Raw genomic sequence first — 13,430 nt, 5'->3', positions numbered from 1 at the left:
CACCATTTGTCAAAACGACTATCAGTTCTCCCATGAATTGCCTTTGTACTTTTTTCAAACAACAATTGAATATGTTTACGTCTATCTATTTCTGAAAATGGAGAAGAAATTGAAATCAGATATCTTCTCAGACCATTGGAGAGTAAAACTAGAAATCAAATCTAAAAGGAATCCTCACAACCACATAAATACATGGAAATTAAGCAAATCTGCTCCTATATGATTTTTAGGTTAACAATGATACCAAGATTGAAATTAAATAATTCTTCAAGATGAATTATAATAGTGACACAAGATATCAAAACCTCTGGGATATAGCAAAAGCAGTGCTAAGAGGAAACTTTATCGGGCTAAATGCCTACATCAGAAAGTCTGAAAGATCACAAATTGACAACCTAATGTCACACCTCAGGGAAGTAGAGAAATGAGAACCAACTAAACCTAAAGCTAGAAGAAGAAAAGAAATAACAAAGATCAGAGCAGAATTAAAAGAAATTGCAACAACAACAAAAAGATCAATGAAACAAAAAGTTGGCTCTTTGAAAAGATAAACAAAATCATAGACCATTGGCTATCTTAACCATGAAAAGAAGAGAAGATCCAAATAAGCTGAATTAGAAATTAAAATGGAGACATTACAACCATCATCACAGAAATACAAAAGACCATTTGTGATTACTGTGAACACCTCTATGCATTCAAACTAGAAAATCTGGAGGAAATGGATAAATCCCTGGAATTATACAACCCTCTTAGCTTTAATCAGCAAGAAATAGAAATCCGGAACAGACCGGTAATAACCAGTGAGATTGAATTCATAATTTTAAAAATTGCCAACAAAAAAAGCCCATTGCCAGACAGATTCACAGCCAAATTCTACCAGACTCTCAAAGAATTGGTAGCAGTCCTACTGAAACTATTCCAAAAGACTGAGAAAGAGGGAATCCTCCCTAACTCATTCTATGAAGCCAGTATCACCATGCTACCAAAGCCAGGAAATGACATAACAAAAGAAGAAAAATGCAGACAAATATCTCTGATGAATGTAGATGCAAAAACTTGCAACAAAATACTAGCAAACTGAACCCAACGGCACATCCAAACAATAATTTACCATGAATAAATGAGTGTCATCCCTGGGTTGCAGGGATGGTTCAACATACACAAGTTAATAAATGTGATTCATCACACAAACAGAATTAAAAACAACCATATGATCATCTCAATAGATGCATAAAAAGCATTTGCTAAAGTCCAGCATCCCTTTATGATAAAAAATGTCAACAAACTAGGAATTAAAGGAACATACCTCCACAAAATAAAAGCTGTCTATGACAGACTTACAGCCAACATCATACTGAATGGGAGAAAAGGTGAAGAGAATTCCCTCTAAGAACTGGAACAAGACAAGGATGCCCACTTTCACCACTATTCAACACATTACTGGAAGTCCTAGCTAGAGCAGTCAGGCAAGAGAAAGAAAGGACATTCAAATTGGAAGAGAGTCAAAATGTCTCTGCTGATGATGTGATTGTATACTTAGAAAACCCAAAAGATGACTCCAAAAGACTTCCTAGATTTTATAAATGAATTCATTAAAGTCTCAGGTTACAAAACTAATATATACAAATCAGTAGCACTGCTGTACACCAACAGCCACTAAGCTGAGAAGCAAATCAAGAACTCAACCCCTTTTATGATAGCTGCAAACAAACAAACAAAACAAAACAAAAACTGGGAATAAACTTAACAAAGGAGGTGAAAGATCTCTACAAGGAAAACTATAAAATACTGCTCAAAGAAATCATAGATGATACAAACAAACAAATATATGTCCCATGTTCAAGTATTGGAAGAATCAATATCACAAAAATGACCATAATACCTAAAGCAATCTACATATTCAATGCAATTCCTATCAAGATACTAACACTGTTTTTGACAGAAATGGAAAAAAATAACCCTAAAATTCATATGGAACCAAAAATGAGCCTGAATAGCCAAAGCAATCCTAAGCAAAAAAAACAAATCCGGAGGCATCACATTACTTGACTTCAAATTACACTCCAAGGCTGTAGTAACCAAAACAGCATGGTACTGATATAAAAGTAGATACAAAGACCAGTGGAACAGAATAGAGAACCCAGAAATAAAGCCAAATACTTAAAACCAGCTGATCTTCAACAAAACTTAAAACATTAATTGGGGAATGGACACCCTGTTCAATAAATGGAGCTGGGAAAACTTAGCCACATGCAGAAGAATGAAACTGTATCCCTGTCTCTCACCATATAAAAAATTAAGGTGAATTAGAGACTTAAATCTAAGACTGAAACCATAAAAATTCTAGAAGAAAACCTAGGAAAAACTCTTCTGGACATTGGCCTAGGCAAAGAATTTATGAGTAAGACCCCCAAAGCAAATGCAACAAAAACAAAAATAAATGGGAGCCAGTTAAATTAAGAAGTTTCTGCATGGCAAAAGAAATAATTATCAGAGTAAACATACAACCCACAGAATGGGAGGAAATATTTGCAAATTATGTATCTGACAAAGGACTAATATTCAGAATCTACAATGAATTCAAACAAATCAACAAGAAAAAAAAAAGCCCGTCAAAAACTGGGCAAGTGACATGAATAAGACATTTCTCAAAAGAATATATACAAGTGACCAAGAAACGTATGAAAAAAATGCTTAACACCAGTAATCTTCAGGGAAATACAAATTCAAACCACAATATGAGATTCCACCTTACCCCAACTGGAGTGACCATTACTAAAAAGTCAAAAAACAATAGGTGTTGGCGTGGATGTGGGGAAAAGGGAATGCTTATACACTGATGGTAGGAATGTAAAGTAGTTACCTCTATGGAAAACAGTATGGAGATTTTTCAAAGAACTAAATGTAGATCTTCCGTTTGATTCAGCAATCCCACTACTGATTATCTCCTCAAAGGAAAAGAAGTTATTATATCAAAAGAAGTCATTATGCACACCTGCATGTGTTTGTTTATTGCAGCGTAGTTAACAGTTGCAAAGATACGGAAACAAGTGTCCATCAACCAATGAGTAAAGAAAATGTGGTATATATACACCACAGAATGCTACTCAGCCATAAAAAGAATGAAATAATGTCTTTTGCAGCAACTTGGATGGGGCTGCTGGAGGCCAATATTCTAAGTATTAATAACTCAGGAATAGAAAACCAAATACCATATGTTCTCACTTATAAGTGGGAGCTAAACTATGAGTATGCAAAGACACACAGAGTTGTATAACAGACTTTTGAGACTCAGAAGGGGAAATGGTGAGAGATTAAAAAGCCTACATATTGGATACAATGTACACTACTCAGGTGATGAGTGCACTAAAATCAGCTCCTCCATATGTTTTCTTAGATTTATACCGAAGTATTTGATTTTTTTTGTAGGATGAGGTTTACTATTTTAAAAATATTTTCTCTATCTGTTGAGATGATTATATACTTTTTCTTTTTTATTAGCATACTATATTACTTTGATTTTCAAAGTTGAAGCAGGTTTGCATTCCCAGGATAACTCTCACCTGGTTGTGCTGTATTACACTTCATCCTGGTTAAAATGCCATGTGCACCTGAAAAGAACGTGTATTCTGCTGCTGTTGGATAGAATGTTCTATTTAAGTGTTATTTAGATGAACTTAGCTGATAGTTTTTTCTGGGTCTTGTATATCCCTACTGATTGTCTACTTGTTTTATTGAATACTGTGAGTATTTTGAATTACATGGGATAATTATGAGTAATATTGAATACCTTGAATACCTGTTGTTGCAATAGTTACTCTGGACACATCAAAGACTTCAAATTCCTTTATTTTTAGGATGGGCCTGATTTATCAGAGGGTTTTTCTCAGTGCCTGCTTGAACTTCAGTTTCAGGTCCTCCTTTTGTGCTGTGACTCGGATACGTTCTCCTTCCACTCCCTTGTCCCTCTCCCGGTGGTATACTGCAATTACTTGTTGCTCCATGCTTTGTAGTCTGGTGATGAGAGGCAAGTTATGGGTATGTCCTGATTAAGCCTTAGTCTGAGGCAGTTACTGTGCCCCTGGGTTTGGCAGTATGGCCTCCTCAGTGTTCTTGCCCCTCCCCCAGATTTAGAGGGTATGTTTTGTTTTTCTTGCTTTTCCCTTCTTAAAGTTGCCATATGCTTTCACTAGCTCCCCAAGGGAAATGGTGGTTCTACTAGTCCGTTCTCACACTGCTATGAAGAAATACCTGAGACAGAGTAATTTATAAAGGAAAGAGGTTTTATTGACTCACAGTTCCACATTGCTGGGGAGGCCTCAAGAAGCTTACAATCATGGTGGAAGGCAAAGGAGAAGCAGGCACCTTCTTTGCAGGGTGGCAGGATGGAGTAAGTGCAAGCAGGGGAAATGCCAGAGGCTTATAAAACCATCAGATCTCATGAGAACTCACTGTCACAAGAACAGCATGGAGGAAACCGCCCCTGTGATCTAATTACCTCCACGTGGGGATTATGGGGATTACAATTCAAGATGAGATTTGGGTGGGGACACATCCAAACCCTATCAGTGGTTTTTGCTCTTATTTAAGGCATTATTCCATAGAGTCTCTAGGGGAGAAGGATCTGGGCAGCCTTTCATACATTTCCTGGAGTGGGTGCTGTTCTTTTCCCACTGTACCATAATGACAAAGGATCCTTTCTCTGGACTCTCACCAGTCTTTCTTGTGAGACCAGATGAAGTTCTGAGAAGAGCCTGAATAGAAAGTGGGTGTGAATTTCTTTATATCATAGCCCCCTGGGGATTCTGGGTTCCCTTGCTTGCTTACAGTCAGCCTTTACCAATCTCACAATTTGGCCGAAATTTTTTCATTGGTGACCAGCAGAGTCTGTCCTAGGTGAGCAAGTGCTCATGTAGCATTTTAGATTTACATTTGTTTAGTTGGTTGGTCTACAACCTCAGGTCTTTGATGGGTTCAAGAAAAGTTATTAGGTACTCTCTCTGAATCTACTCTGGCTTGGAAGGCTGCCCAATTTAAAAAAAAAAGTTAATTTGTGGATTATGTAGCATTTATGTTTTTTGTAAGGATGAGAGTGATGCTCTTTCCAGCTTTCTACATCCCAAGAGGAAGCTAGGAGCATTCGTTATTCTTCATTGGGGTTTGAATCATCATTCCTTGCATACTATTTACCAGATTTTGTTTTCTTACATAAAGAGGATTTTTCCATCATGAAATAGATAGAACTATAGTTTCTTTTTAAAAGTCTGGGTAAATAACTCTCTCTTGGATTCCAAGGTTTTAGACTAAGGAGTTAATGTAATAGTTAGCAATAATACTGAGTTTTGAAAAGACCCACTAACAAGCTCATTTGGTAGAAAGAATGCCAGTACCCCAGCGAAACATCCAGTACTCTTTATAGTCATGCATTACATAATGTTTTGCTCAGCAACAGACCACATATGTGACAGTGGTCCCATAACATTATAAAATTATATTTTCACTGTACCTTTGCTATGTTCAGATACACAAATACCATTGCGTTACACTCGCTTATGGTATTCACCACAGAAACATGCTATAGAGGTTCGTAGCCTAGGATTAATAGGCTATACCGTGTAGCCTACATGTGTAGTCGGCTGTGCCCTGTAGGTAGGTTTGTGTAACTACACTTGATAATGACCACACAATGGCAAAATGGCCTAATGATACATTTTTCAGAACATATCCCTGTGGTTAAGTGATGCATGACTGTCCTCTCAAACTTTTCTCTTAGTTAAATAAATTGTAAGGGTAAATTTAAAAATCAAGGTAGCAACTTTTAACCTCAGAATTTGCTATTATCGTATGTCATAATAGTATCTGGCCATAATTACAAGTCCTAAAGATCATGCCAGGAATAATCATGCCTAAGCTGCCTTTGTAGAAAAAATATCGAAATTTCTATTATTTCTAGGGGCTTGAACGTTTACTACTACTAACAGAAATCTTATCTTGTTCTGTTGGCAGTCTCAGCTTTTATAAGTGAGTCCAAGAGGCTGCTGATACCACAATAATAGAAAAATTTTGGAAAGGAGCCATCTTTTTCTTTGAGTCAAAAGGCAGATGCCAACTAGGAACATTAGCTCATTGCATTTTTTTCTCCCCCGCCCCCGCATCCCTCCATGTATAATTTGTGCCTTTTTCTTTCTTTTTTTTTTTTAAATAGCCTGCCACCAGGTTAACCTGGTGCTGGGTACAAAGCTCTGTCCTTTTCAATTTCTGTCTGCCAGCATGCAGCATGGGTACTGGTTGAAGCCGAAAATCCTTACTGACATGTGGAGTAACTTGTGCTTCTTTTCTTAGATTCTTCTGAAAGGCAAATGGCAACAATCACACTTTGGCTGTCTTGTGAAAAAATCAAGCAGAATTGTCACCCCCAACCCTGCACTACACAGTTGGGGTTGCTGCATAGCATATTTGAAACTATGATGGCATATACTACAAAAGTCTTGGCTAGAGAATGAAACTGATTGCTGCTTTGTTTCTTAGTCTCTTGATGTAAAAATCGGGAAAGCCATATTAGAAAAAAATATTTAGATTTCAAATTAATATGTAGTGCTTTGTTAAGAGAACATTTAGTGATCCCTTTGATCCTGTTTATAAGCATCATCTATTCATAGGAACCAATTGAGATACACTTAAAAGTTAAAAAAAAGGAGATAATTTATTTAAGTTGTACATTTTTCTTTTTTCTGATGCAACATCAAGGTATGTAAAATTAACGTTTGTCTTATTGAATGGAAATGTTTGTGAAAAATTGGATAAATTATGTTCATGTTCTTTTTATCTTTTATGGTGTGTTACAAAGAAAAAATGATGGGAATTTCAGTGACCTGAGTTTCATTCCTAGCATAACCATTAACTAACTTTATTTGTGCTGTGAGTCACTGAATCTGATCAGATCTCAGTTTTATTTTTATGTTTTTTATAATGAAGGAATTAAATTGGGTATGCTTCAAAGTCTCTTCCAGTTCCATTATTCTGAGGAGAACATAACTAAAAAGAGATGGGAATTTGGGGAGATGTCAGGAATACTGGCGAGTTTTTGACATATAAGTCTCAGGGCTTACAGATGAAAGATCTCTGAAAGATACATTCAAACAGCTATACAAAGCAGATCTAACTTGATAAACACATGTATTAGTTGGTAGTACCTTATTCAGTTGCGTGATTATGTGAGCCTTTATTGGCCCAGTGCAGGCATAATGCAATTGGCAATTTTTAACGTATGCAAATTTTCACTGCTGCCTTGCTTGGCGTAGCAGAAGCATTACAGCCAGGACAGAGATGTATGACTAATTCTGTGTGACCACTTCTTTTTTTTTTTTTTTTTAAAGTAATTTGGTGTGTTCTCCCCCAGGAAAACTTCCTATGTAATAAAAAAGTACCATCTGCCAGATTGTCTAAAAGCAATTTCAATGCAAAAAAACCCACTTGCTTTAGATTACTGATTCTTACTTGCTGCTCTGTGTATTGAAGGTTTTCATTTCAGTGAATAAAAGTTTGATATTTGAGAATGTGTCTAGATGCAAAATTTTACAACAGATTGTGCTTATATCTGCATTTACGGTGCTATAAGATTGTACTTAGATTGTGCTCATATCTACCTGTACTTTTTCAAATCTATGAAATTAGGTTCCATAATTTAAAATATTAACTAAAGCTCAGCCATTGCTTTAAAAAAGAGAGAGATACATGGAATTTAAATGTTTGGGAAACTGACATTAATAGTTATCTGTGAATTAATTTATATGTAATCTTTTCTCTGCTACCTGCCCTCCATAATAATCATTTATTGAAAGTTATTATTTGGATGCTGATGAGAAGATTTAACAATAAAAGCATAAACAAAACTGTAGTGAATTAATTCTACCCATATCCCCCACAACTGATGGAGACTACGTTTGGGGCTACCAAATCTTAATGATTTCAGAAATATTTCTTTGCACACTCATGATGTTGCTCAGTATCATCATTCATTCTGCTTCTCAACAGAACCTTATTTGAGCCCTTCATATGTGTCAGCATTATAGGCAGCTAAGCACTGTAGGCTATAGAAATGAATAAATCTTGTTCATCACTATCAAGGTAAAAATATTCTTCTTGGCCGGGCGCGGTGGCTCAAGCCTGTAATCCCAGCACTTTGGGAGGCCGAGACGGGCGGATCACGAGGTCAGGAGATCGAGACCATCCTGGCTGACACGGTGAAACCCCGTCTCTACTTTAAAAATACAAAAAACTAGCCGGGCGAGGTGGCGGCGCCTGTAGTCCCAGCTACTCGGGAGGCTGAGGCAGGAGAATGGCGTGAACCCGGGAGGCGGAGCTTGCAGTGAGCTGAGATCCGGCCACTGCACTCCAGCCTGGGCGACAGAGCGAGACTCCGTCTCAAAAAAAAAAAAAAAAAAAAAAAAAAAAAAATATTCTTCTTTCTGCCAAACGACAAGCGATTTAAACGATCTATTTCAGTTAAGCTAAGCAATATATTAGATTTCGGAAAGAGATATAGTAACTTTTGACTTCAAGTGAGATAATTGCTTTACTTATCAATATGTGACATTCTCTACTTCAGCAACCATGATTCCCTATTATGAAAGAATTTACAGAAAATGAAGTTGATTATAATACAGTGATTTAGATACTCAAGTTATTTATATAATTTTTAGCCTCAGAAGTTTTTTATGTGTATGTTCTGTACTTAATGAGATCACATATAATTGAAGAAAACTTACTTTTTAGGCCTGATTCACAAACTCTTGTCATTTTCATAAAAATGTATTAATTTAGAAAAGATACATCAGACAGTAGCTTTAAAATTGCAATCAATCTTATGTTCTCATTCAACAAAAATTGGCAGTGTGAACAAGTTTTTATACTATGTATCTGTACCAAAAAATAAAACAGTACCCGCTTTTCTGAGCTGCAGACACCAGACTTTGTTTTATAAACTCAATAGTTGATATTTTCAGTGAATAAAATTTTGTTCTCTTTTAATTTGAGCCTTTCTAATTCCTTTCTTTTTTTAACTTTTATTTTAAGTTCAGGGGTACATGTGCAGGAAATGCAGGTTTGTTAAATAGGTAAACGTGTGTCATGGAGGTTTGTTGTACAGATTATTTCACCACCCAGGTATTAAGCGTAGTAATTCGATAGTTATTTTTCCTGATCCTCTTCCTCCTCTTGCCCTCCACCCTCCAATAGGCCCCATTGTGTGTTATTCGTCTCCATGTGTTCTCATCATTTATCTCTCACTTATAAGTGAGAACATGTAGTATTAAGTTTTCTGTTCCTGCATTAGTTTGCTAAGGATAATGGCCTCCAGCTTCACTCATGTCCTTGCAAAAGACATGATTTTGGTTTTTTTGTGGCTGCATAGTATCCCATGGTATATATGTACCACATTTTCTTTATCCAGTCTATCATTGAAGGGCATTTGGGTTGATACCATGTCTTTGCTATTGTGAATAGTGCTGCCCTGAACATACACATGCATGTGTTTTTATAATAGGATAATTTATATTCCTATGGGTGTATACCCAGTAATGGGATTGCTGGGTCAAATGGTATTTCTGTTTCTAGGTCTTTGAGGAATCGCCACAATGTCTTCCACAATGGCTGAACTAATTTACATTCCCACCAACAGTGTAAAAGCATTCCTTTTTCTCCACAATCTCACCAGCATCTGTTATTTTTTTTTTTTACTTTTTAGTAAGCCATTCTGACCGATGTGAGATGGTATCTCGTGGTTTTGATTTGCATTTCTCTAATGATCAGTTCTGTTGAGCTTTTTTTCATAGATTTTTTGCCACATGTATTTCTTCTTTTGAAAAGTGTCTTTTCATGTCCTTTGCCCACTTTTTAATGGGGTTTTTCTAGTAAAGTTGTTTAAGTTCCTTATAGATGCTGGATATTAGACCTTTATCAGATACATAGTTTGTAAAACTTTTCTCCGATTCTGTAGTTGGTTTACTTTGTTGATAGTTTCTTTTGCTGTGCAGAATCAGAAATGATAAGGGGAATATTGCCACTGACCCCACAGAAGTACAAATGACAATCAGAGAGTATTATAAACACCTCTATGCACATAAATTAGAAAATCTAGGATAAATTGATAAATTCGTGGACATACTCCCTTCCAAGACTGAAGCAGGAAGAAATTGAATCCCTGAAGAGACCAATAACAAGTTCTGAAATTGAAGCAGTAATAAATAGCCTACCAACCATAAAAAGCCCAGGACCAGACGGATTCACAGCTGATTTCTATCAGAGGTACAAAGAAGAGCTGGTACCATTCCTGTTGAAACTATTACCAAAAAAAGAAAGACAGAAAAAAAAAGGACTCCTTGCTAACTCATTCTGTGAGTCCAGCATCATCCTGATACCAAAATCTGGCAGAGATAACAACAAAAAAAGGAAAACTTTAGGCCAGTATCTTTGATGAACATCAATGCAAAAATCCTGAACAAAATACTGGCAAACCGAATCCAGCAGCACATCAAAAAGCTTATGCATCGGGATCAAGTAGGCTTCATCTGGGGGTGCCAGGCTGGTTCAACATTCACAAATCAATAAACGTAATTCATCACATAAACAGAACTAAAGACAAAAATCACATGATTATCTCAATAGACGCAGAAAAGGCTTTCAATAAAATTCAACATCGCTTCATGTTAAAAACTCTCAATAAACTAAGTATTGAAGAGACATACCTCCAAATAATAGGAGCTGTATATGACAAACCCACAGCCAATATCATACTGAATGAGCAAAAGCTGGAAGCATTCCCTTTGAAAACTGGCACAAGACAAGGAAGCCCGCTCTCACCACTCCTATTCAACATGGTATTGGAAGTTCTGGTGAAATTCCTTCCAGGTTAATGAGTATTAGGTGGTAATGACTATGCTGAGAAGATTCACGTAACCCACACAGAACCCTATAAAACATTTTAAATTATTTTCGTTGTTTTAGATTGTGAGGCAGAGGCACAGAGAAATTTAATGACTTTTTCAGGGTCACATTCTAAGTGGTAGATATCAGATTAGAGGGCCAGATGTCTCTATTCCTAGTTGGGACACTTTTTACATTATACAATATTATAGCCTCTTCAGAAAAAGTATATCTAGACTGCTACTGAACTGTCAGTTAAAGCAGAGATTAACATGGTTTTCTTGTAAGTCTGTAGCCCACCATGTAATTGTCCCATGTCACTTAGCTAGAGGATGTTTGTATTCTTGGAGTTAGATTGCTGTTGTGATCATCTTTTTTTTTTTTTTTTTTTTTTTTTTTGAGACGTTGTCTCACACTGTCGCCCAGGCTGGAGTGCAGTGACACGATCTCGGCTCACTGCAAGCTCCGCTTCCTGTGGTTCATGCCATTCTCCTGCCTCAGCCTCCCGAGTAACTGGGACTACAGGCGCCCGCCACCACGCTTGGCTAATATTTTGTATTTTTAGTAGAGACAGGGTTTCACCATGTTAGCCAAGACAGTCTCGATCTCCTGACCTTGTGATCCACCCGCCTCAGCCTCCCAAAGTGCTGGGATTACAGGCGGAAGCCACCGCGCCCGGCCATTGTGATCATCTTGAATTCAGAAAGCTGAAAACTCAGAAGTATGTTTGGCCACCATTGATAAGCTAAATTAAAAAGACTGCATTATTTATAGAGATAACAATGACAATTATCTTACTTTTGTCTTTACCTGTTCATATATGTTTTGCTAAGTTTTTTTTGTTTGGTTGGTTGGTTGGTTTGGATTTTTTTAAGCAAAAATTCCTGAAAAAAAATTTAAACATTGTTAAATCATTTGCATGGGAAGGAACACCCTCCTTACACAAGAAGCCTGCCTCTCGGGTACTCATAGGACATGTACCCCCAAAAAATGCTTACTACAGACAATCAGAAGTAATCTGCTGGGCTGTCATTGGTTTCTAACAAAATTGTAGCATATACAAGTTTGAAAAGATTTGTTTTTAATATAAATATTGAATTAAGGATATTTGCATTAATTTAAATAGAACTTAATTTGTCTTCAATAGTTTTCCTTTTAGAAAAGAAATGATTCGTAATAGAAAAAAATAAATGTGCTTGCATTAAGTGTGCCTTAAGACATCACAATTTTATGTTGAACTATTGCCCATTACTCCAGTTACTTATTAGTGGTAATTATTCACATGAAAATTTCCACTGTTGTCTGCTCTGCCTCTCTTAAACAATCTTACTCACAGTTATACACATTGTCCCATCCATTATATTGTGTTGTGTTGCTGGTGAGAAAAACCAAGAGTCATATGTTGGTTTCCATTTATTATACAGTCACAAATAGCTCTCAAAGTGGTCTAGTGTCATCACATGGCAGTTCTCCAATGATTCAGAACTATAATCCTGTTTTACTTAGTTATGGAGAGCCAGATGTCAGAGTCATGTATTTGTGTATCTTCACGAATCTCAATCAGAGGACCAAAGATCTGCTTATGATAGATACCTGGCCCAAATTGTGCAAAGTTATAAAGATTACTATAAATATTAAACTGATTACACTGTAATTATTTGCTTTGGAAAAATTGCAGATGGCCTAAGTGTGCAGTCATAGGAGACAGGTGAAATAAATCATGATATGAGTTGACTCTTGAATCATTGCATTCGGGATTCTTTACAGATCAAACCAGAACAACCCAAAGCCCAGTAGTTTTTAATTTTCAGCTCAGTGAGTCTAAAAGGGAACCACTTGCTTCTGACTAGCGTGATGCTAAAATAAAATGTAGCTAGCATATGGACTTTACAGGAGATAGTGTTTAATAAGTGTACTCTAAAAGTGACATCGATATACAGCACCTACTCTCTTCATTATGTCTTTAAATGAGCTGGGTCTCTGGGGGTTAGGTTAGTAAGGGCCTTCTTTTGGCACACTGTGCTATGACAAAAATAAATTTTAAACCTCAAGTAATTTACTATTGTCTAGAGCATGCTTTTTGGAGAGGAGGGAAATAAGTCCCTGACTTACGTAACGCAGGCCCAGTAAGGCCTATTTTGAGTTTAACTTTGAGATTGTGACATTTGTCAGGTTATGCCCCATTTCCTCCCCCATTGGCAGCCTTCATTAGTTGCTCATTGTTATGTTAAAGTTTTATATATTACAAAAGCACATAAACAGTGCTTCTTGGTCTATAGGCGCACCTGTGCAGTGGACTTCTGGATTTCCATGTGTGCTCTGAGGAAGGGATCCAAGTGGCCATTGTTGACAGGCCATTGGCCTGTGTTGATGGCTTGTTTCTCTTATGCCTTTGCTCAGTATAGTCTTGCCGGTGGTTGCAACAGGGGTGGGTGGAAGTGAAAGAGCACTGAGTGCCTCTTAAATCAGCTGTCATTTTGGCAGATTCAATCTAACCAAGGATG

The 13,430-nt window shown here is 36.8% G+C and overlaps 1 protein-coding gene across 10 annotated transcripts in view; it reads left to right on the top strand.

The window, feature by feature from the left end:
* The window catches only part of RHBDD1 (rhomboid domain containing 1), a 163,565-nt gene that overhangs the window by 92,006 nt on the left and 58,129 nt on the right, over positions 1-13,430 (top strand). For 4 of the 10 annotated variants that reach the window (XM_050752163.1, XM_050752161.1, XM_050752160.1 and 1 more), the window contains exon 7: positions 6,346-6,695. The exons of the other annotated variants lie outside the window; for them this stretch is intronic. In XM_050752163.1, coding sequence (XP_050608120.1) covers positions 6,346-6,506 — 161 coding nt within the window. In that variant the 3' untranslated portion in view covers positions 6,507-6,695. Of the gene's footprint in view, positions 1-6,345; positions 6,696-13,430 lie in introns of those variants that run through there. 10 annotated transcript variants of the gene reach the window in all.

This window comes from Macaca thibetana, chromosome 12 (assembly GCF_024542745.1).
Source record: "Macaca thibetana thibetana isolate TM-01 chromosome 12, ASM2454274v1, whole genome shotgun sequence".
NCBI lineage: Eukaryota > Metazoa > Chordata > Mammalia > Primates > Cercopithecidae > Macaca > Macaca thibetana.
Note: the sequence above shows the minus strand (reverse complement) of the source record. Positions and strands in the feature narration are given on the sequence as shown.